At 39.0% G+C, this 25,499-nt stretch overlaps 1 protein-coding gene across 2 annotated transcripts; it reads left to right on the top strand.

Moving 5' to 3' along the window:
* The first annotated feature begins 1,240 nt into the window (after positions 1 to 1,240).
* On the top strand, positions 1,241 to 25,492 carry ticrr (TopBP1-interacting, checkpoint, and replication regulator). 2 transcript variants are annotated; one of them, XM_079809892.1, is made up of 22 exons: positions 1,241 to 2,346; positions 2,429 to 2,681; positions 3,595 to 3,821; positions 4,018 to 4,246; positions 4,320 to 4,464; positions 6,836 to 6,972; positions 7,083 to 7,274; positions 7,485 to 7,630; positions 10,113 to 10,216; positions 10,341 to 10,431; positions 10,573 to 10,655; positions 10,743 to 10,970; positions 11,057 to 11,144; positions 17,179 to 17,257; positions 17,358 to 17,495; positions 17,588 to 17,678; positions 17,808 to 17,866; positions 17,954 to 18,088; positions 18,233 to 18,378; positions 18,481 to 20,497; positions 20,585 to 20,698; positions 24,952 to 25,492. In XM_079809892.1, the coding sequence occupies exons 1-22, from the start codon at positions 1,660 to 1,662 to the stop codon at positions 25,044 to 25,046; spliced, it is 5,484 nt and encodes a 1,827-aa protein (XP_079666018.1). In that variant the 5' UTR covers positions 1,241 to 1,659; the 3' UTR covers positions 25,047 to 25,492. The 2 variants fall into 2 exon arrangements, with proteins under 2 accessions (XP_079666018.1, XP_079666019.1); XM_079809893.1 differs by having other exon boundaries at positions 1,445 to 2,346; positions 10,116 to 10,216; positions 24,952 to 25,490.
* Positions 25,493 to 25,499: the final 7 nt, after the last annotated feature.

The raw sequence follows: 25,499 nt of genomic DNA, 5'->3' as shown, positions 1-25,499 counted from the left end.
TTCTCCAATGGCTTGATAGGATGTAAAATCTTTTCTCATTTTATCCTGCCCTTTACACTGTAAGCCGGGGGGAAATTCTGCGCACAAAATTATTAAATCTAAAATCACTGACCTGATTCATCTTAATTCTATAATGAACAAGTACGCTAGTTGTTAAGTTTATTCTAAGTTGTATTAAAGATAAAAAAAAGGCATGTTTTTGGTTTAATCCAGATGGATTGTAACACTGTATGCTGTCACTTTTGTGGATGGAGAAACATTAAAAGCAACAGCATTCCTTTGTTATATGTTTTTTCAAACAGTGTGTCTGGACCAAAGAGCCATTAGTCGGCACAACTTGTTCTCTTTTATGTTTTATCCTCAACAGACACAATGACTAATGCTATCCAGGCAACAGTCTAAGTGTGTCCTGATCATCTAAAGATAAGAACTTCAATTAAATCCATAAATGGTTTCTGCATCCTGCGTATACAATCATTTGAGAGGCTGAGGGGAGAAACAAGACTAATTTCTGAGAAATATTTTTTAAAAAAGACCCCTTTAATACTGTTCAAATAAAAATTCTGGCATCAACTCACTATATTTATCTAAAAGTAGCATGGCCGCATGCCATGGGCAGGTCAATATCTTTTACTAATATTAATATTGTTTACTTTTTTTTACTTACCGTACTCTTATACTATTTTTACTCTTATTTTCATGTGACATATCCTTACGCTTGCCCATTTTTCCTGCTTCTAACACATCAACTTTGAGGACAAAATGTTCCCTTGCTGCCTAATATATCCCGCCCTCTAACAGGTGATGAAGAAATAATCAGTGTTATTCACTTCACCTTTCACCGGTCATAATGTTATGCCTGATCAGTGTATATATAGCCTATCTATAAAACAAAAAGACAATATGCTCACATTATATTAGTTTATAACACTAAACTAATCTTCTCTGGTATTCCTGCTCATTTTAAGGACTGTTCAGAAGCTCATATTTTTTTAAATATGACAATAAAGCAAAACTCACTTTTTTCACGTTGACTTCTGTCCAGTAGATGCCAGTAACACGTGAACAATGCGCTGCACACTACACAAGAGAAGAAGCTCTTTTTATTGACCGGACTGTGAACCAATAACGGAGCGAGAAAGGATTGACGTCTTTGTATTATTTTAACGCTGGGGCTCTCTAGACCTATCACACGAAGAGAAACGAGTGACGTTTTTAAAGTTCGTTTGCTCCAGCCAATGACATCAGCGAATTCTGAAGCGCGAAGAGTTTAAGGCAAGAGAAGAGAGCGAATGGCCAACGGAAACTCCAAAGTTTAACAAAACAATACTTTCAAAATGCTGTTTTTATATATTTTCCGTTATTTTTAATCGTTTATTGTAGGTAGACCTCGTTCATTTCAAACTGTTTTGGGTTGTTTTAGCCCAACAGCGACGGGAATCATGACTCGTGTTGAGAAAAATAACGTACGTGTGCGTTCGTTCGCATCAGCTGCTCGTGAGATGTTGCTTGTTTAGCGTTCAAATGAGTTTATTGACATTTTAAAAGACTGGATTCGCCTCTGTTTTCTCCGTCTAATCGATTTCTAAACGTCTATACGTGTAGCACCTGATCGCTGGAGGCGATAATATTGTGCATGACTGCTTTAAAAGTGCAGTAATGGCCTCTCAGAATGTTGTTTTTGCTATCGATGTGGATTATCGACCAGAGGAGACCAACAGCACGACCAGTGCCTATCAAAACCACCTCAAACACTGGATACTAAGAGTCCTGCTCAGTTTGGGACACAAATATGGACTGGAAAAAGTGCGATGGGGGTATAAATTCTTCCATTCAAGGACTGTGAAAAGTGCAACACTTATAACCAGAGGATCTGATTTCAAGGAGCTCCAGGAGAAGGCGTTCAGTGATTTCGAAGAGGAGCTGCTTGTCAAATTCGGCGTAGAAGGAAAGTCCCCTAGAAGTCGGGAGAGGTCACATAAACTGAAACCAAGCCCGGCTAGTTTTGTCCAAAATGCCTTGAAAGAGATCCTCCTAGACTTCCAGTGGGACAGACCTGATCTGACATCTCCCACCAAGGTGACACTGAGACCAAGAAGGTCCAGTCGAAGTGGCAGAAATATCCCTCTGCATGACTATGACATGTTAAGCCTGGACAGAAATGTCCTTTTTGTCGTATCTGAATGTCCACGGTCCAAAGCAGAGTTGTTGGACTATCTGTCCATGCGTAGCAATGACAGTAGACATCATAGAGACATACATGAGCAGGTGCTGCCCAAAGGTCTCATAGATATGCTTATGCAACGCAAAGTTGTGCTTCATTGGGCTGATTCAGGTATATTAAAGGTAAGTGGTGCTCTTATAGTGTTTCTATATAAAGTAATGTTTATTTTTCCATGTTTTTGACTACAGTATGGTTTTTAACCAGGCTCATCGTGTGGTGGAGGACTACACTGGCACAGACACATTGGCAGAGCTTCTCGGGCAGGTTGGTGGACGGGTGGTGCCCATGCTGTCTCCTGGTTTGCCACCCATGGACCAGCATCCCAGTGTAAGCCGTTCACTGGCTGTGGGACTAGATGCCTTTCCTGTAGATTTCATCAATGGCTACCTTCAGTTGTCTGAAAGAATGCACCAACAAGTGTTTCCTCCTCTGAGTGGATCGCTTTCCTGGATTGCGGGTAAATATGATGTCACTGGTGCATTTTTATTGATTTTTTTTTCATTTAATTGTATTTTTTTTTAAATGTATTCATTATTTAATATTATTGACATGGATTATTAATTGTGTGTTTATACAGTTCAAAAGTTTGGGGTCATTCAGATTACTTTTGTTCTGCAAGGACACATTAAATTGATCCAATGTGACAGTTTGTTTCCTAAAATCTTTTAATAATTACTGATTATGTTGTAGTAAATGTATGATTTTTCCTGTGGGCTTTGTTTTTCTATGCATTTTTTGCATAGTAAAATAAAAAATAGCTATGGTTTGCCCTTTTTTCTGCCAAATAAGAGATAAGTACCTTAGCCAAGTTAGTATTTTGTTCTTTCAACATGTTTCAAATAGTTACAAAAAATAAATATGAAAAAAAAAATCCTAATTTTTATGGTTTAATCAAACTTGGAACTTGGAAATTTCCCCTCTGGACATTGGCCACGACTGTGTAACTGTATGTATGCATGTATACAAATTTTAAAAAAAGTATCACAGGTTATAAAAAAATTATTTCCGTGTTTCCGACATTGATATTAAATCAGCATATTAGAATGATTTCTGAAGGATCATGTGACACTGAAGATTCAGCTTTGCATTACGCATATAATTATATTTTAAAGTATATTTAAATAGAAAACCATTATTTTAAATTGTAATAATATTTCACAATATTACTGTTTTATTCTGTATTTTTGATCAAATAAATGCAGGTTTGATGAGCATAAGAGACTTCTTTCTATAGCACCTTTCAATATTAATGTTTCCAAACTTTTTACCGGTACTGTATATATAAGAAAGAATGAATAACTACTTTTGAACTTGCTTTATTGCCTGATTTTACAAAATGATCAGTGATTCCTAAATCTTTTTTGTGCCAGATGGGAACAGGCGTTCCTGTAACGTGACGCTGGAGCCGGTATCATGCAGGCAGAGGTTTCTGTGTGTTCCTGTGGAGGTGATTCTCAGAGGTGTCCTGCAGGACTTGGACACCATCTCCCTCTCGCGTCCAGCCTCAGAGAGCTGGATACTGCGGTGCCCAGATGCTGAACTGGGTCAGGAGGCGTTTCAGCACTTAAACGAGCTGTCCACTGGAGGATCTGCCATGGTAAAATGACCAAATCTGTTGTGCTGTTTTATAATAGAGTGTAACAGTCGGGTTCTGGAAGTAAAAACTCTCCATAAGGAATTTGATTTTAAAAGATAGTGTTTAAGTTGTGCAAAGATAAATGCAAGAGCAGTTTATGGTCCATGACAGGTGCAAAAATCTTGAGAATAATATCTTTTGACTTCTATTTACACAGCTAGCAGAAGTGAGTGAAGGAGGTGTGTTGTGTTCAGCGGTGCTGTCGGTGCTCTCCTCCTGCATGGCTCAGCTCACTGTCCTTCAGCCTCTGGTTACTCAGGAAGACCAGCTCCTGCCTGCAGACCTCGTTTCCTTGGACACTACAGACATTTCCAGTGACTTGCCTGATGTCGTCAGCAGTGTTCTCAATGTCATGTATGACATCATGGAGGATGACGATTGCTCAGGTGCTTGTTTTATCTGAAATAATTGCATAAGGTTTTGATCCTATTTTTAAAATAATGTTCTTGCGGTTTCCAGATCAAGTGAAGATGCCGTTAGTTCCTGACTGGGCCGATCAAGAGCTCAAGCAAGTGTCTTGTTCAAGGAGCAATGGGGTGGTAGAGGGGTGGTTTCCTCTGTCTGACCAATCAGGAATCAGCTGCCACTTAATGGAATCAATGAGGTTTGCAATCTTTCACTCTTTTACTTGTAAAGATGCATAAAACACATTTTATTTTATATATAATATTATTTAGTAAGATATTTTAAGGTCTTGTTTAATATGGTCCTTCCAGAAATATTTTCTATTTTTTTTACACAACAAAAGAAAGAAAGTATACATGAACAAATGTTTATTTGTAGGCTATTTAACAGGCTAAATTGGCTTTTGGCCAATGAAAACAAGTCCGCAATCTGAAATCAACGGGAAATTGATTTGGTTTGAATGTATGTGAAACAACACAATCAACACACATTTAACAATCCAAACAAAGATGTTGCTTAAATCAGCATTTGTTTTTAAATTCAGTGTAAAGGAAAAAAGTCTTTACCAGTGAAATTAAATAAAACCAAAGTATATAAACACATTTTTCCAAAATGTTACATCAAATAATGTTTAGTGCAACGAAAAAAAACAAAGATAGGCCTACAGCAGGTGCTTTTTAAATCAAATTAAGTCAATGTAATTTTGAGGTAAAATAAAAATGATCATCCTATACATAACATAGTATTTCATTTCAAAAGTGCATGCATGTTCATCTTTACAAAAAGAAGCATTTCGGCTTTGTCACAAGTTAGTCTGTTTCATTTCTCATCCGATCCAACACGTGAGAAGCTGAGCTGAACAAACGCTCACTATCTACGCTTGTGTAGGGCGCGGAGATGTAAGTGCCTCGTCTCTTCCCTCAGTTCTCCAGTTTCCTTTTGTAACGCACAAGTGACATGTTCGCGAATGATTGCAATATAGGCGTATGTGCACGCTGGCGCACTTCCGGAAAAATCGGCAGAAAAATACAAAGAAAACCGGCCGGTTGCTGATCGCTAGAATTAGAATTAAAAACCGGCCGTTCCGGTTTTTGGCCGGTCAACTGGTGCATCCCTATTGTGTATATATACATCTCCTAAGTAACACAACTCTTGCCATGAAAAAAGCCTCAATTGTTGATAAAAATGCATTACTTTGTTTATTGGGTGTAGTAGAATAGGTTTAATGCTTTAATGTTCAAAACCACATTATTTTTCATATACTGTAGATTATTGCTGTACCTCTATTCAGTCGGTATTAAACGCGCTTATTGTTCCATTTTTTTTTCTTCCAAAAAGCCCAGCTGAACCAGTGCATTGTGGTGCACCTCAAGCGTGTCAAATGAAATGCCCCTTACCATAATCTTGAGCTTTAGCTTCCAAGGCTTCTGAAGTAAATGTAAACTCATTTAACAAACTTGTCGGTTTTACCATATCAGTTCGATCCCAGAACGTTTTACAGTGGTATGTAGTCGTTGTACTACGGAGGAAGTTGTCCTCTGTAAAATGCGCTGCGCAAAAGTTAACTTTTGTGTTGGACTGCTCAGGAACTTGAAGTGCGATACATTGATATATCAAGATTTCACGATATAAAAATGCAACGATATGTATTGTTGATTACTCGGCTTACTGTATTTATAATGTATAATTCACCCAAAAATGTCAATTCTGGCATCATTCTCACCCTCATGTTGTTTCAAACCTATAAGATTTTTCTTTAGCTTCCAAACACAAATTAAGATATCTTTTCTGAAACCTGAGAGATTTCTGTCCCTCCATTTAAAGTCCATTCCTCTAAAACTTAAAAGATCCAAAAAATGTCATAAAGGCATTGTAAAAAATAATCAATCGAGTGGTCTAATCCAAATCCAAGTCTTCTGTAGAGACATGATGGCTTTATATGATTTATATGAACAGATTTACAACAACACACATATTGTGGTAAACACAGACATTCAAATGCTTGCGTAATGTGCGGTGGGAAAATTCGGCTTTTCTATGTAAATTAATGTGGGGAAAAAGAAAGTTTACAGAGTTTCAGTGATATTACAAAATTTATCTACCATATATATATGTATGCATTGGGGAAATATTTGGGGGTCCTGAATTATTATAATAATAATTTGGTAAAAAACCTCTCTTATTTTGGCTTAAAATACTGTCATAAATATTGTGAGTTCAGTATCCTGATTTGTATTAAATCATGACATGATTGCATCATTACACCCCTATCAGGAACTGGTTATAAATACATTTTAATATTTAGACGTCTGCGGAAGTAATATCTGGAACACTGTGTTTTAGGCAGATTTGGAGCAGTGTTCTCTGTTAGAATAAATCCCTTTTTTGGAACTATTTATGCAGATCTTATTCATGCACAAACAGATGCATTGCACGCTACAGGACAAGTAAAACATTAAAAAGTGTCACATGACCCCTTTTAAATTTCTACTAAAAAAAGGTGGCACATATTGTTTTCTGTCATGGTCTATTTTTATTCTAGTACTAAAAGATCTGTTTTACATGTACAGGCTCCTGCATGCAGCTCCCGAGGAAGAGGAGCAGGGAGAGGAGTACTCAGATACTCAGCAGGAGATCACCAGCAGTCTCTCAGAGCTCTATCAGAGCAACACAGCCGGATCCAGTGGCAACCTGAGGTCCAAAAAAAGTAAGTACAAGTGGTGCGTGATGACATGATACATCAAGTATTTGCAGTGATTTTGTTGGAGATTCAGTGTTTTTATTATTGTTATTTAAGGCTTAATTTGCTCTTTTCAGGAGGTACACAATGCACACCAGTAAGACAAAAGATGAAGACCATGAGTCGCTCTCTACAGATGCTGAATTTTGCTCGCTTGAATGTGAAAGCTCAAAAGACTCAGGCTGATAGCAGCTCTGCTAGATCTGCCATAGGGCCTGAAAAAGGGGGCAAGAGATGCTCTGGGGATCGGACCAAGCCTGGCCTCATGTGTGAGTAGAGTCATTTTACTGAAAAATAAAAATGGGTTTCAAAGCCAGAGTTAAGGATCTTCAAGAGTTTGTTTTTTAGAATATGTACTTTTAACCTTTACAAAATGTACCGGTACAACGTGTGATAAATGGATATAATAAATATATAGATATAATCATCAGAACTGAAAACTAAATTGTTAACAATGATATTCATGGCCTCCCATACAGACTTCAGCAGTGAGGAAGAGCTGCTCTCCCACCTGGGACTCACTTATCAGAAAGCTTTGGAGAACAGATCTGTGTCTGTTCCTTCTCAGGTCCAGGATTTGCTTTCAGTTGTAAAGGCATTCATCAAAACTAACACAGACGTGGAGGTGAGTCAGAGGAACACTTGCGTCAGAACCACACAGCTATCTTCAAAACATGGTCTCCATATAGTGTATGCATTTAGGGATGAAACGGTATGGAAATTTCACATCACGATTATAGTGACCCAAATTATCACGGTTATAAATATTATCACGGTTTTGTTCAAACGAGATGAAAGTGTTCAAAAAGAACCGATGCATGCACTTAAAACATTTCAACAAGTTTTATATTTTAAAAATCAACAAACAACAAATAACTAAAGCAGCTCTATGCACTTTTTTAATATAGATTCTGTGGGATTTCCTTCCTTATAATGGCCGTCGTCAATAGCAACACAACGCATAAATAATAATAATTTGTCGTAAATATAATCTCTAATATTATCTCTGTAAATATATTCTTAAGCAATATTCTCATCAGTGTTCAGCAATGATGCATTTAAATCTAGCATATTTTGTGTAAGAGCCCAAACAGTATCCTAGTGAAATAATGCATATCCATATTTCCATATGATTTGACAGTTTATTTTATTAAATATCAAAATGTGTGCATCATACCTGACACCTAGATGATCACTTTACAGTCAGTTTTATGACTGTCATTCTCTTCAAATGCTATTGAAGTTTGAAACGTGTATAACGTTACTAATGTTGTATGTAACTTTAGAGACGGTCCCTAAATTCGCCAGCGTTATGCCAGTCATATCAGATGTGCTGTGGTTCTGCTGTGTTTTTTTAAAAACCATTTTCGCTGCTGAAATAGAACAAAAACAGTCAACCACCAAGGTATGATGACTGAATCTCTTGCGGACATCCCACGTTTATCTCTGCTTTGAGTGCAGATTTCAGCGAGTGAGAGCGGCGCGTGCTCTGAAAGGGTTCGTTCACCCAAAAATGAAAATTCTGTCAGTAATTCCTTACCCTCATGTCGTTCGACACCCGTAAGACCTCCGTTCATCTTCGGAACACAAATTAAGATATTTTAGTTGAAATCTGATGGCTCTGAAAGGCCTCCATTAGCACAATGCACGGTTCACTCTCAAGACCCTTAAAAGGTACTAAAGACGTCGTTACAAAGTCCATCTCACTACAGTGGTTCTAAAATAACTTTATGAATCGGCGAGAATAGTTTTTGTGTGCAAAAAAAACCTAAATAACGACTTGTATAGTGATGACGATTTCAAAACACGGCCTCATGAAGCTTCGAAGCGTTATGAATCAGTGAATCGATTCAGCAGTTTGAATCGCCAAATTTCAGCAGTTTGGCGGTTTGACACGCGATCCGAATCATGATTCGACTCACTGATTCATAACGCTTCGAAGCTTCATGAGGCCGTGTTTTGAAATCGTCATCATTATATAAGTCGTTATTTAGGTTTTTTTTGCGCACAAAAACTATTCTCGCCGATTCATAAAGTTATTTTAGAACCACTGTTGTGAGATGGACTTTGTAACGACGTCTTTAGTACCTTTTAAGGGTCTTGAGAGTGAACCGTGCCATTGTGCCAATGGAGGCCTTTCAGAGCCATCAGATTTAAACTAAAATATCTTAATTTGTGTTCCGAAGACAAACGGAGGTCTTACGGGTGTCGAACGACATGAGTGTAAGTAATTAATGACAGAATTTTCATTTTTGGGTGAACTAACCCTTAAACTCCGGCTAATCTGAAAGCCTCTGATTATGAGACATTGCATTCATAAACTCAATAGAAACACGTGTGAGTGGTTATAATGCGCAACGCGATTATAACCAATGGCTTTTGAGAAGACTATAATAAGTTCAACCGCCAGAGTGGCTAGTGTGCAGCCGAAATAACGTTAACTTACACCCGCAAATGGCGGTTGTTAATGTCAAGCCCTGATTATTACCCCTTAAATGTCACCCTAGTCTTGTCTGAATTTGTTCGTTCGCTTCACATTATTTCCCAGACGTAGTTTTGGTTTTGAGGTCAAAGTCCACTTGCCTTGCGTTCGTAGTTTTGAAGTGTTTCCCCTATTACAGTGACTTTCTTCTGGCATGTTCTGCAGATAAGGTGACCATCTTCGATTAAGTTTCCCTCAGGTCTTTTGTAAAAGCCAAAATATGACCGCCTCAGATTCGGTCCTTTTAGAAGTCTGAAAAATCTCCCGGCGCTGTCACTGACTTCTGCCATTTCTTCTCATTCAAAAAACATCGGTGTGCTGCCCCAGACTGACGCTGACTGGACAAGATTTACCGCAAGTTTTCACAATCGTGATAATCATGCGGTTTTAATGATAATTACATTTTATACGATATTACTAACCGTCACTAAATTTTATCATGGTTTATCGTGAAACCGGTAATCGTTTCATCCCTAGTATGCATGTGTATAATGAACTCTGTTGTGCCCTTCTAAAGTATCTTAGTCTAATTAGTTCAAGTCTGAAATGTTAAATTACCTGTGTTGTTAATATGTATGTTGTTAAAATACATGTTAATTTAACCGTACATTTAACCATTTCTCAGCAGGTTTCATTCTTGGATTTGGTGCAGAAGCATCTGTTGAAGTCCTGTCAGTCTATTCGTCAGCTTTATGGAAATTCTTCAGATGAAGAAAGTAAAATCAGGGAGTAAGTATTCAGACAAAAACCAAATCAATGTCCAGATGACAGAACAGTAATCTTGAAACATTCCTTCATATAGATAATATCATGGTTATAGACTTATGACTGCAAAACATTAATCTTTATACAGATGCCAGCTGCAAGCAGTTCTCAGACTTGAGTTGTGCAGACAACCAGAACCACAAGATGACGAGGAGGTTGTTGAACAAAGAGTGGAGGATGTAAGGAGACAATAAACCTTTAAAATCCTCAAATGAAATAACCTATAGTTTAACTATGCATCAAAGCCATTATGGACTTGCAGAAATCAAGACTTATGTATTTATTGATTTGCTTTTCTTTTCCGTTCATGTTGGATTAAGGTGGCTGATATGTTCCGGATTATCTCCCGGAGTAAAGATGCTGTCTACTTATCCAAGTTTATGCAGGATGAAGTTCTGCCAGTGTAAGTTATCAGCGATTCAGGAATTTGAATGAAAATGCAAATTGAATACAATTCATGAGGTGTTATCTCTGATATGGTATCTCCCAGGTACCTGAACAGCATCCCTAAGGTCCTGGCAGACGTGTACCACAGTTTAGGAACTCAGTTGCCCGAGGCGCTCATTGCCGTCCTGCCTTCTGACTTCTTCAGTGATGAGTCTTTGCCCAAGGACAGTGTGTCTGTGAGTTCCTCGCCTTTTTCTGCCACACAGAGCAACTTATCCAGTGTTGGAGATCATCTGGAGGAACTCCGCAACCGTTCTGCTAGGAAGAGGAGGTGATTGTCGTAAAAAACAATGTGTAATTATATCAAGTGTTTTGTATCTAAGTGGACATATAAACTCTTATCTCTCGTTTTTGCAGACAGAACAAGATTACACGCCACAAAAGCATGACTGAGGCTCCTCAAGCACTTCGACAGATAGAAATGCCAAGAAAGTCCACACGCCTGGTGAGATTTCTTTTCCCCATTGCTTTTATGGTATTATTTTCTGTTTCGTTCAAATAAAACTTACATTATTGAGGCAGTATGAATAAAGGATAATATCATGTGTGACAGGCAAACTAACTAGTAGACGGCAAGCAGGTTAACAAACACACACACATTGCTACAGTACAGAGACATGGAAACATAGACACGTATAGAATCTTGTTGTCAGTGACTTAATAAAATAGTTTCACATCTGCAAAACTACATGACATTTCTTAGTATGGAGGTAGTAACGTCACTATTTTTGAAGCAGTTAAACTTACAGCTTTGCTATTAGTAGAGACACTGTTGAGAGCCAATCAATCAGTCTCTCTCTAATAACTTAATTTGTCTGCATATAAATGGATCAAGCCTTTTGCCAAAACATTTTTGTAATTAGCAACGGAGGGAGATGTGTAATAAATTAGTTCTACTGTACTCACAAGAGCGTTTTAAGGACAAAACCTAACAAATGTCTTGCGGTTACCGCAGTATAAGCGGAATAATTGATTCCGGTTCAGCGAATCCACTTTGCGTCAGGGCCGCATAACCGCCTCGGGTGTTAATTTTTTTTTCTAATAAATGGCCAGTTGTCAATTATTAGGGGTTCAAGCATGAAATGCTGAAACCCTATTGTAATTGTAAGGATTCGTAAAACGCATCGTGCAGGCCAAACCGTAAGGCCTAGAGACATGAAACCTGGCCAGATGGTAGGCCTCAGTTTGGGGACAACCTATCAGAGTATGACCCCGAATGGCCCATAGGTGGCGCTACAGCAACCAAAAGTTCAAAATTGCGCATAACTCTTAGACCGTTTGTCCCAGGATCAAGTGTCTTATATCGTTGGAATCCTTGGCTCAAGGCAGACAAAATGGCTATCTCCGATTTGGATGTAGGCAGGGAAAATTTTCTGCTATGTCGAATTTTGTCCAAAACCTACTTTTGCAAACTAGTCCCTGGTTTTTCGCCCGATCGGAACCGAACCAGTCTAGGACAATTCTCTGGACTCTCTCGATCAATAATTATCAAAAAAAAGTTGAACTTTGGCATTTGGGTGGCTGTAACAGGGTCATTTAGAAAAGGGGCGTGGCAAAATACACTAAAAAGCCTATACATCCCAAATGAAAACTCAGAACTTCACCAAAATTGATGAGCATATGTGTCAGAACATGGTGAGGAAGCATGCAGAGTTTCATGGAGATCGGACCATAGATGGCGCTATAACTGGCAAAAAGCCTTCATTCTTATTAGGGGTTCAAGCATGAAATGCTGAAACCCTATTGTAATTGTAAGGATTCGTAAAACGCATCGTGCAGGCCAAACCGTAAGGCCTAGAGACATGAAACCTGGCCAGATGGTAGGCCTCAGTTTGGGGACAACCTATCAGAGTATGACCCCGAATGGCCCATAGGTGGCGCTACAGCAACCAAAAGTTCAAAATTGATCATAACTCTTAGACCGTTTGTCCCAGGATCAAGTGTCTTATATCGTTGGAATCCTTGACTCAAGGCAGACAAAGTGGCTATCTCCGATTTGGATGTAGGCAGGGAAAATTTTCTGCTATGTCGAATTTTGTCCAAAACCTACTTTTGCAAACTAGTACCTGGTTTTTCGCCCGATCGGAACCGAACCAGTCTAGGACAATTCTCTGGACTCTCTCGATCAATAATTATCAAAAAAAAGTTGAACTTTGGCATTTGGGTGGCTGTAACAGGGTCATTTAGAAAAGGGGCGTGGCAAAATACACTAAAAAGCCTATACATCCCAAATGAAAACTCAGAACTTCACCAAAATTGATGAGCATATGTGTCAGAACATGGCGAGGAAGCATGCAAAGTTTCATGGAGATCGGACCATAGATGGCGCTATAACTGGCAAAAAGCCTTCATTCTTATTAGGGGTTCAAGCATGAAATGCTGAAACCCTATTGTAATTGTAAGGATTCGTAAAACGCATCGTGCAGGCCAAACCGTAAGGCCTAGAGACATGAAACCTGGCCAGATGGTAGGCCTCAGTTTGGGGACAACCTATCAGAGTATGACCCCGAATGGCCCATAGGTGGCGCTACAGCAACCAAAAGTTAAAAATTGCTCATAACTCTTAGACCGTTTGTCCCAGGATCAAGTGTCTTATATCGTTGGAATCCTTGGCTCAAGGCAGACAAAATGGCTATCTCCGATTTGGATGTAGGCGGGGAAAATTTTCTGCTATGTCGAATTTTGTCCAAAACCTACTTTTGTGAACTAGTCCCTGGTTTTTCGCCCGATCGGAACCGAACCAGTCTAGGACAATTCTCTGGACTCTCTCGATCAATAATTATAAAAAAAAGTTGATCTTTGGCATTTGGGTGGCTGTAACAGGGTCATTTAGAAAAGGGGCGTGGCGAAATACACTAAAAAGCCTATACATCCCAAATGAAAACTCAGAACTTCACCAAAATTGATGAGCATATGTGTCAGAACATGGCGAGGAAGCATGCAGAGTTTCATGGATATCGGACCATAGATGGCGCTATAACTGGCAAAAAGCCTTCATTCTTATTAGGGGTTCAAGCATGAAATGCTGAAACCCTATTGTAATTGTAAGGATTCGTAAAACGTATCGTGCAGGCCAAACCGTAAGGCCTAGAGACATGAAACCTGGCCAGATGGTAGGCCTCAATTTGGGGACAACCTATCAGAGTATGACCCCGAATGGCCCATAGGTGGCGCTACAGCAACCAAAAGTTCAAAATTGCCCATAACTCTTAGACCGTTTGTCCCAGGATCAAGTGTCTTATATCGTTGGAATCCTTGGCTCAAGGCAGACAAAATGGCTATCTCCGATTTGCTCGCCCTTCTGGCGCCAATTTTGAGTAAATTGCATTTTTTTGAAAAACCTATTTTTGCTGACTTCTCCTAGGTTTTTGGCCCGATTGGAACCAAACCACTGCAAGACTATTCTCTGGAGTCGGTCAATCAATAATCATCCAAAAAACTCAAAATTTCAATTAACGGTCGATAAGGGGAACCAAAATCTTTGATGGCACCAGGGCCATTTTTACTAAAATGGTTATAAATTGTGAACGGAAAGAGATTTGATTTGTTTGCTAAACTTGGGATACATCTTCGTGAGCTCATTCGGAGATCACTTGAAAAAAATCGCAACAATTGGCCTCTAGGTGGCACTATAAAACGGTTATAACTTGTGAACGGAAAGGGATATTTTCGCAAAACTTGGGACACATGTTCATGAGCTCATTTTGAGGTCACGTGAAAAAAAATCATGACAATTGGCCACTTGGTGGCACTATAAAATGGTTATAACTTGTGAACGGAAAGAGATATTTTCGCTAAACTTGGGACACATGTTCATAAGCTCAATCTGAGTTGACATGAAAAGAATCGTGACAATTGGCCACTTGGTGGTGCTATAACAGTGAAAGAAATCATGAAAATAGCTATAAGCGCACCCAACCGTTACGCCCGTTTCACACATACTCCGTTTGCAGTGCGTATGCGGTGCATATTTTTTTCCGTACCCATGTTAACGGATTACAGCTTTCACACTGCGCACGGATGCTGTCCGTCAGTCCGTTCCAGGTGCGGTGCGGTGCGTCTTCAGCAGTCCGGCGATCGTTTCCGTACCGAGTCTATTTTTTGCTGTGCTGCACTGCGGAATTAAAGTGACAGCACATTGTTCGCTTTAAAATAAACATGTACTGACACGAAAATCTAGTAATTTTACCACAGATGTATGTAATTTAAAATATACTCTGTTTCAAAGTCAACACATGGCTTTTTTTTCTCGGGTAAAGCAAGGAAACGACACCTTACCTGGCATTTAGGTTAAAAAAATTGAAATAAGGAAGAGCACGTACATTCCTGGAGGTGGAAAAACAAAGGTCTTTATGACCTGCTTTTAAAAGGGTTTAAAAACGAAAGAGAAGACGAGAGTCGGCTGTTTCTATTGTAAGTTTCTAATTTAAAATGTTTATAGGCTATAAGTTATATTTCAATGTTTTTCCACTTGTGTGAGCTAAAGTATAGGCTATATAAAGTTATATAGGCTATATAAATATAAAGTAATGAATTGAATAAAACGTTGTTTAAATGTACTACGTTAAAACGTGACATCTATGAAAGTGTAAACAAAGAGAATTGCAATTCTGACAAGCCATGTTCAGTAACAACTTTTGGATTTGAAATGAAAATAATAATGAATAAATGCTGTGTTTGTGGTATACAACCGCGGATCAGTTGCGCTCTGCAAACGCAGCATATATGAAAGCACAACAACGCGTGCTGCTCCTGCACCGCATACGCACCGCAACACGCACCGCATACGCACTGCAGACGGAGTATGTGTGAAACGGGCGTTAGTCTACTGAAAATTGGCATGCAGTGTCTTTGTCAAATCACTTTATTGTCACTCTACCATATGCACAAGTGCAACAGTAGGTGAAATTCTTAGGTGCAGTTCCGAGCAACATAACAGTCATGACATGACATGTAAAACATTTAAGCAACAACAGATTACACATCTGATGCGCACACAATTACTCACAGCACAGTATACACTACAATAAACAATAAATAATTTACACAATGTGAGTGTAGTTCTCACAGCTTTAAACAATATACACATACTTACAATATACATATACTTTAAACAAAGGGTGCAGGGTGCCATGATAGTCTATGAGAACATTGGTGTATCTCCAAAAACCCAGTATACGTCATTGGCACAATGCCTTGAAGGAGCCTTAGAAATTTCAAGCCCGTGTTTTTTTCACAGGAGTGACCTCCTAAGAATCCTTGCCGAGTCCAACAATACCAAACATGCCAGGTTTCGCCTTATGGTTTTTGTAAGTGTCATTTAGAGCTTTAAAAAATTGTGGTTATCTTCAAAGCTGTTAGTCTGATCGAGACAACAACAAAAAAACAAATGAAATTTGTAAACATAGGTAAATAGCTAAACAATAACGCCAAAATGTTAAAATTATGATAGGAACTGACAAAAAAATAAATTAAATCCAATCAATTTCACCCATGGATCATTTTGATGCTCTCACATGTTTGAAACAAACAATGATGGATTGTGATGAAATTTGTTTTGAATTGGGACTGGCGAATCCCCGTCCATACTGTCAATGACCGTTCGCAAAGACCCGCCCACTTTAGTTACTGTTGCTATGTCTGACAAGCGACGCCACTCTCAAACCACACCAAGTTCTCACGCAGTGAAAAATACATTGCGGATCAGAGAAAAGACTGCTTGCTGACAGACAAGTACTTTTGATATGAAACAAAGTATCACCTTTCAAATGTAGTCAATTTTTAGAGACATTTAAAAAATAAATGCCATTTTGTGACTCTTTAATGTGTCTGATGGATTGCTGTAGACTCGAGGCTCAGTTAAAGCTGCTTGTGAACCGATCATCTCTTCCTTCTAGTTAATTTATATCATTAAAATAAACATGAATGAACATAAAAGGAATGTTGTTTTAAAGTGCTAAGACGTCAGTACACTTTGTTTTTCAAATTTAATTCCTCCTATGTTAATCTACTAACTTTCCTGACTGCTTTGTTGGACAAAATGGCGGATTATGATTAGTCAGATCGCCTGTCAATCAAACTCCCTCCACATATATACAGTATGGGCACACTTTGAGTACTACTAATAAAAGTGGTGGAGATCAGGCAAGACTATAAGAAGACTCAGGCAAAAGGTGCTATAACTGTAAAAACGCTTTAAAACCATATATTTCCTATGGTAAACTGCCTGTATAGGCTGTAAATTGACTTTTTCATCTATGATGGCAGTTGTTAAATGCTTGCTAAATAAAACTGAATGTCTTTTGATGCTTGTGTGCTTAAAGGCCTTAACTGCTTGAACCCCGATAAATGCTGCTTGCAGCTTTAATTCTTTATATATTCGTGATGATCAATGATGATCGTTCACAGGAATTCGTGTAAATTGACATCCCTAGTCAGAAGAACCAAAATACTAAAGTACCCTATTTTGGGAATTTCAGGCAAAGCCAAAACTCTGTGTCCCAGTAGAAAAACCTGCTGTGGAAGAACCATTACCACCACCAAAGCAAGCCGTTCAAGGTAATTGGCTCATCCCATTTTAATCTTCATGCTGTCCTATGGTTCGGCTGTTTAAAAAAGTTGTTGAGATCTGTTGTTGTAACTTTTTTTTTTTTTGCAGAGGTAACAAAGGTAAGGAGAAATCTCTTCAACCAAGTGACCGTATCGCCCTCAAAGTCATCCAAAATGCCACGGAGCCAGTCTGTGTCAGCTGTAGAGGGGCTCAAGAAACGCAAGCGTTCAAATATGGAAGATGATGGTAATGTTTTTGTTTTTTTATAGTGAGAGGTTGTTTCATAAATTACCACTGTAGTGTGTGTGAACTTGAGTCTAAAAACCTTTGAATTTCAGAACGGCACGCTCTTCTGACAAAGAAAGTATCTGAGACACCACTGCATAAGCAGGTGTCCAATCGCTTACTTCACCGGCAAAGGACTGGCAGGTGAGTCCTATGACCTACAAATATTTTTAAATTGTCACTAAATTTGTTCAGTGTTACCTGTCATTTTTATGGGAAGCATCCAGTTTAGAATTGAAATCTTCTGTGTTTCTGTTGCCCTCTTCGTCACAGGAGATCTGGAGAATCTGATGTGTGCATTATTGAGGAGTCTCCTGTCAAACCAGCTGCTGGTTGGTATCTTAAGATTTTGCCACAATGTCAAACATAGAATGACCATTTACTAATAGAAGGTGCTCTAATAAACAATTTGTTCTTAGATTTAAGGAGGAGCCCAAGAATTAAAAGCCTTACCAGGAGACATTCCAGTGTGTTCTATTCAAGCTCACAGCCACGTTCCCGAAACCTGGACCGTGCCATCTCCTCTTCTCAACTCTGCCACTCTGAGGGCAAAGGTGAGCAGGAAATGGCTGTAGTGTTTTAGCGACACAGTAAAAATAGACCACATGTCATTAAACTACTGGACATAAAATGTTTTCAATGTGTAGTTTTTGAACATGCTGTGGCATTCTCAAAGTAGCCATGTCTTCATTTTTCAGGTGGATTCAATGTTAGTTCTGTTAGGTCGCCAGTTCGGCTTCTTTTTGGTGCTACCCAGTCCCCTGGTCGCCTACGGCACACTACAGCATCCTCTTCAGAAGATCAAGGCAGCAAAGGGTTGTCGCTTAGCTCTGCAGTTTTTGAGGTAATATCCCTTTTTTCTGCATTTGATTTAAAATAACATGGAATACCAAAAGAGCAAGTCCAGTCATCTCCTTTTTTTTGATAAGATCTATTTGTTTTTCAGAGTCCAAATAAAACTCCACAGAAATTAAGATCTGATCCAGTAGGATCTGCTGTTGGGTGCAGAACCCCACGGTCCCCAAGAACTCCAAGCCAGACAGTTGGGGAGAATGGGAGGACTCTGCGAGGGAGCCCCTTTCGCTCGCCTGTTGCAAACAGTTTAGTGGTAGAGACGCCTAAGAAAAGCCCTCTGAAGGGGATACTAAAGACTCCAATGAAAAACCTCTTAGATTGTGTTTCACCAAATGGCGCTTGGATGAGGAGCCCAGGCGGTAGAACGCCAAAAAAGAGTGTGACATGGTCTCCATCTCCACGGAAACACCTGTCAGAAAACCCAAATAATGTGCCAGAGTCTCCGATGTTTACAAAAAGATACTCACCAAGGCTGATTACACCGGGGAAGAATACCAGCCCAGAGGAAAGAACTGTTTTCAAAACACCTGACAAGGTGCCCCAAAAGAAATCCAAGTCATCTCCTGAAATGATGCCTAGGACACTTGAACTTTCTGGAAATCCTGATCTAGAAGCATCTCAGTCTATAACGAGATCAGGAAAGATGATGAGAACACTGAGTTTACCATACAAGATTACTGAAGAATCTGGTCAATTTTCCTCCGTTGACTCACTAGAGTCCGATTCCTGGCCAATTCCTTTCAGCGTTTCATCATTGAAACCAAATATACAAACGGCAATAAAAAGCCCCAGCCCAGCTGACAGGATGTGCACTCGCTCTGCTAGGACACCTGTTAAAAAGTCTGTGTCAACTTCTAACAAGTCAAGAGCCCTTGCAGGTACTAGCCCTTCACCTCGTAAAGGTCTGTCTTTGGCTGTAGCAAATTCAAGTGCATCACCGTCCCATGAACCATCTGGAGGTATTAGCCATCAAAGCAGTTCATCCAATCAACAGGAGGATAAAATAATTGCACAAATTGAGACCAACCATGGAAAAACAGAAGAGGCATCATCTTCTGACTCCCAGCAGTTTGATTGCTCTGAATTCAGCATTACCACAGATGATGAAAGCATTGATATATCGGAGGCCTCAGTGGTGAAGACCCAGCTCATAGGGGGCATTAAGATGAACATTGCTTTCTCCAGAAAACCCTCTACATCCTCAGAGGTTTTTGAATTTGAGGGCAAACAAGCCACCCCGTCCACAACAACAGCAAGTCGCAGCTATGGCTTCCGTCAAACTCCAGACCGGCGCCAACGAGAAGCGGAAGCACGTCTTGGATATCCCTCGGGAACACCAAAGATTTCCACCCCGAGAACAAGGCGATCTCCTGTATGTGGAAAGAAGTCCACTCCTCAACCACTTACTTATGAAGTGGAGATGGAAATGCAGGCATCAGGTCTGCCTAAACTAAGGTTAAGACGGACCGATTCTTTCAATGCAGGTGATGCACCTAGTAGTGCCACCAAAGGCATGGCCCCACATCTTGTGCACCGTAGCATGTCAAATGTGAAGGTGCCACAAGTTGACAGCCCTCTTGCGCAGTGTCCTAGACATCCTGGCTGCATATCTCCATCACTCTGCAGTCGAGGAACCCCTGCCAAAAGTACACCTGGGAAGGGTGTACAGACATACATATGTCAGTCGATCACTCCCACACGGTACCCAGCAAGTAGCCAATCCCCTTTGGCGTCTCCACTGACTCCATCTCCTCAAAGCAGAGGACGGTCAACCCCAGAGAACCTCAATAGTTGGCCTCGTAAGAAAAGGGCTCGAATCGAGACTTGCGGGAGCAAAGAGCAGGTCATCAAAGGGGTTCCTCTTCTGGAAAAGCCTGGAGTATTGGAGGACCCAGAACTTGAAGGGGTTTTCTGTATTCAGGGGGTAGAAGAACTCAAGGAGTCGCTGAGCACCCCAATCAGTCAAAGAAAACTGGGTTTGAGATCAAGCCAGGTGATGCACCATCAGTGCTCACCAGAAGGCATGGACTGGACAGAGACTGTGGTTCAAGAGTGTGATGCTAGAGACCCTACGAAGACTGAGCAGTTTGCATGGAAGGGCATAAAAGGTACAGTAAAACTTGGGTGCAATTTATAGCAAGTTCCTTGTGTTTCCGTTACTTGTCTGTAAACATTGTCGTTTGAATGTCTTGCAGTGGACACCCCTAAAGTAAAGAAACCGGTGTCTGCCAGCGGAATCTTTGCTCTCACTCAGTCACCTCTGTTATACAAGAAATCAACTGTAAATAATGAAGCATCACAATTTAATGGTAAGACACTGAAGGTATATTTCGAGCTATGGGCCAGAGTCAGAGTAGACACCTTACTTAAAGCTGCAGTCTAACTTTTTTGGGTTAAAAATGATCTAAATCAATTTGAGCAAGTATATAACCACAGCCAGTGTTCTAAACTGTCTCATTACCTTAGCCCGATTCACAACGGTAATAAAAGTAATAGCAATAAATAACACCAGTAATAGGCTATTATTAACAGCAAATGCTTTGTAAAAAACAGAAAATAACAGCACCTTTCAGCTTGTCACCATCATTCAAACATGAAATATCAAACATGCAGTAGTAGCTCTCTACAGGTTTTTCCATTGAGCTTTTTTTTTTGTTTTTATGTTTGGCGAATGTGTTTGCATAAAGGATTTCCGGCTAGTAGGCTATATCGCATGTGAGGATGCTGGCGGATCATTTATAGCCTTTTCTCACAGGAAAAATAAAATTTATCATTTTGATGGCGGATTGTAATCCGAAAAAAAACAAATTAGGGCTGGGCGATAAAACGATAATGACACGTAATCGATATCAATAAAAAATGCGTTCGATAAAACGTTCGATACATTTTTTTTTTCTTCTTCTGAAGAAACCAGAGGTTACGAAGCAAGTTTGGTTGCATGAACAAAGGCACTCACTCTCTGGTAACCAAGCTGCGTAGGGAGTGACAGGCTAAAAGCCAATCATGTAACTAGGCCTGTCACGATAACAAATTTTGCTGGACGATAAATTGGCCAATAAATTATTGCGATAAACGATAATATTGTCGTTCTGAGACCATTTTCATCTAAAATAATGATAATGGCATAATAATGCAGGTACCCCTTTTCAAAGATCATTAGACTATTTAACACTGAAAACGGAAAGCATTTTAAATATCCACAATGAATGAACAAAACAACCAAAACAAAAAAAGCTATGGACTCTCAATCTCTGTTGACAAAAAATGCACTTGAACAATAAACAGCTGGGAAAACTGCAATGGATGATTGTGTTTTAGATAGTGCTGGGAATCGATTAAAAAAAATTAACTAATTAAATCGCTTTTTTTCTGTAATTAATCACGATTAATACGTTTTTAATGTTTTGATATTGTAATAATTTCAGTTACTCTCCTAATTAATGTAAAAACAATTTATTCACAGCATATTTTAAATGTTGTATTGTCATGTTTTTATGAATGAAGGCCAGTATCACTAATGTCTCCATGAAACAATAATGACGTCACATTACAGTATAACCTGAAAGCTGCCAATTTCAACATTTTATTAGGCTTTAAAAACACCACTTTTAATTTAAGTGAACTTAAAACAATCTTTACATAACCCCATTATAATAAATGTTATTTTTACCTGTGCCTTCCCTGTTAGACAGAAACGGGGCTTAAAAACGGAAAAAAATATCAATCGGTTCACTCCGAGCAGAATCGAGCAGGATCGCGTTTCCGTTTTTGCGTTCCTCAATAAACATTACTGTTCTGAAAACGGTTTGATATGAAAAAATACCGGTTAATAACGTTATTTTAATTTAGCCTATACTCTAAACAAATATGTATAAATAGACTTATTTTCACTCAATAATAATATAACGCATGGTAATTAAACTTGAATATTTATTTCATAACATTTTTAAAACCAGAAATACATGCATTAATTACAAAGCATAAACAGCGGACCTGTTTTAATGGAGCGTTAGACAATCGAAAGTGGCCCTCTTATGCCTAATTCTTTTCAGAAGAGTGATAACATTGTACATAACTTTTTTTCAACACGACTTGTTTTAAAAATTGCATGAATAAAGAATAAATAAACTGGATAACCATTGCTCTTTTAATGCACCGTCAACTGCTAATTTCAAAGCAAACACTGCGCAACACATCCTTGCATCACATAATCAAATTCAGTCAGCTAATAAAGCTTGATCATTTAATGCAATATAACATACCATTTAATACGAAGCATCAACCGTCTATATAGAAAACCTTGACCTGTCCTGTATTGGCAATCTGAAAGACTATAGGAAAAATGTTTGATAGATGCTAGTAGCCTGCTTGGACAGGCTTAAACAAAATCCATAAACTAGCTTAAATCAGTCTATTTGAGCTTAAAGTCCGTATTGCTTATTTAAACGTTCGAAAAGAATGTCCTCCAAATACCTGCACATTCATTGTAGACCTCAGTGGGGAAAGAAATGTACTTGAGGCATGAAAATGCGCGCTCTATACTGACTTGCGTACCGGTAGATTCATAGATGACTGGTGCGTGGACATTTCATTCACGCTTGATAAGTCAACGTCACATGCTGTACTACTCAATTCATGATTGGTCACTGCCAAATTAAAATATTAAAGAGAACGATAAAATAACGTTATTAACCGGTTAATGGTCATTTCAAATTAACGTTTCTGTTCAGAACGATTCAAATTGATTTTGATTTCGTTTCCGTTTTTGTTCCTTTTAAAAATTTTGTTCGTTTCCGGTTTTCGTTTTCGTTCCTTGAACCGGTTCAAAGCCCTGGACAGAAATGTAATAAGCCCCGTTTCCACCGAAATTACCTGGAACTATTTGTACCAGGAACTTTTTTTACAGGAACATTTTTCCCCCCAGACCTGCTACTGTCTGTGTTTCCACTGCGGCCTAAAGTACCGTGAAGATTAGGCAAATTAGTCCAGAGACATGGGACTGCGCACGGCTGCTCCTCCCAGTCAGCGACGGACAATAATCATTTTTGTGCGATACTGTCTGCAACAATAACCAGTATTGAGATGCCAGCAGCGCTGCTTTTGCTAGTTATGTATTGGGTTACTAAATATGTAATTAACAAAACGGCGGAAAGGAGACGTTGGCACTGATGGAAAAGGCACTGATACTAAAGCATATTCTGAAATCTCGTAAAGCTAGATTTAAAATAAGACAAAGTATGTTATTATCAGCTATTACGGACATTGACCGTGCGATTGCTGAGACGAACGCGCGCCATCGGATAGAAAGAGCAAGACTGATATTAACAGAATGCAGAACGAACCTCGCAAGACTTTTAAAAATGCCAGTTGAATAAAATGATGCGTGAGCTCAACCAATCAGCATGTTCAGCGCCCAAGTCCCACCCCCGAAAGTTCCAGAACTTAGAAAAAGTACTACCTTGCGAGCAGGGCCGTTTGGAGGGGCAAATATTTACCCGGAACTTCATTTAGACCCCGTTTCCTGCGGTCGAAACACACAGAGTACCACCCCAAAGTTCCTAGTTCCTGGGGAAAGTTCCTGCGGTGGAAACGCAGCTATAGTTATCAAACACCTTTCTTAACTGCATAAATAATAAATTAAATATAGATTAATCATCATTAAAGCTACAATTTTCTCTGTTTTTAATCATTTTAATATCTATGTTACTTACTTAGTGGAGAAGAGAAGATATCCTTAACTGAACCCGTTGTTCTTTGATGAACATTAATGACAGGCATCCTCAGTGCTCCTGTCACTTTAAGAACGGCCGCTGCCGAACATGATGCGGATCTCACGCGCTGTCCCGCGCATCTCATTTCCTCACAACTCTTTAAGTTCATTTAAGACGTAATTTAACTAATTTAAGACTCTAATATGAGAATACTCAAAATTCTCTGTGTTATTATTGTTTGTTCATGAGCAAAAGAGAACTCGATGTGAGCAGGAGACTGATGCAAGTCTGTCTGTGCACCATGTGTGTGTGTGTTTGTGTGTGTGTGATAAAAGTATAACAATAATAATAATAATTTGCACGGTTTGATGTGATGTGAGCCAAGCGATCGTTCAATTTAATCACCGTTGGTAGCGCAATTTTTATTGTAGTTTTCCTTTTTTTTCTCAGTTGATCAGAACAAAAGTGGCAGACATGTTACTTAGTTGTTCAGAGGACATTTTTTCCGGGGGAAATTTCTTATTTTGGTCATTCTTCCAAGACGTAGAATCTGTGATTCCGATGTACCGTATCCATACCGGTGCGGTGAATGAATGACAGCCACACAATCTCATCGAAACATTAGATTCAGCCGCGCCGATGCACAACCCACGTAAAGAAGATAATTCTGCAAATAACTGCAATGGCAGGTTTCAAACAGAGCTGGCGACAAAGAGGCAAAACTTACAGACTGCAGCTTTAATCTGATTCAAAATAGCCAAAATGCTTTTTTTTTTGCTTTTAAATAAATGCTTTTTTTTTTAAGCATTTATGTTTATAATAGCATGATAATTTATACTTTCTCCCAACAGCATCAAAGGCTGAGCTGGATATCTCTCCCCTTTGCCAGCCGAGAAGGCGAAGGACTACTAGTAGGACTTACAGCCGAAAGAAACTTCTAGAATGAGTCTGTCATTACAAAAAGTACTTTTGTTTGTCTTATCTCGCACTCTGTGTCTTTTAGAAAATCAAACACTTTTTAAAAAAATAAGTTATCGTCTATAATAATGCATTACCCAATATTGTATATTTTGTACTCTGTGTATTATACAAATGGCATCAGTTATGTACAGTATAACTCTGAAGTTTAAACTGGTCTGATCTGAACATTTATTGTAAAAATAAGGTGGAAACATTTTTCTTTTGCATTTTTTCAGTGTAATTAAATGAAGCTTTAATTGCTTTTGTTTGTTTAAGTTAGTGCTTTATTTATTTGTGCTCATTGTACTGTGGATTTGTTTTTGTTGCATGGTGTTTTAAACAGTGGCAGCTCATTTGCAACATTTTTGTCATAATGTGAACTAAATGTAAATGTTAAACAGATTATTTTAATAAAGAGGCATGTTCTTATACCTATGTA

This window comes from Gobio gobio (genome assembly GCF_949357685.1).
Source record: "Gobio gobio genome assembly, chromosome: 25".
Lineage (NCBI taxonomy): Eukaryota > Metazoa > Chordata > Actinopteri > Cypriniformes > Gobionidae > Gobio > Gobio gobio.
This window is presented reverse-complemented; position numbering and strand designations above follow the sequence as displayed.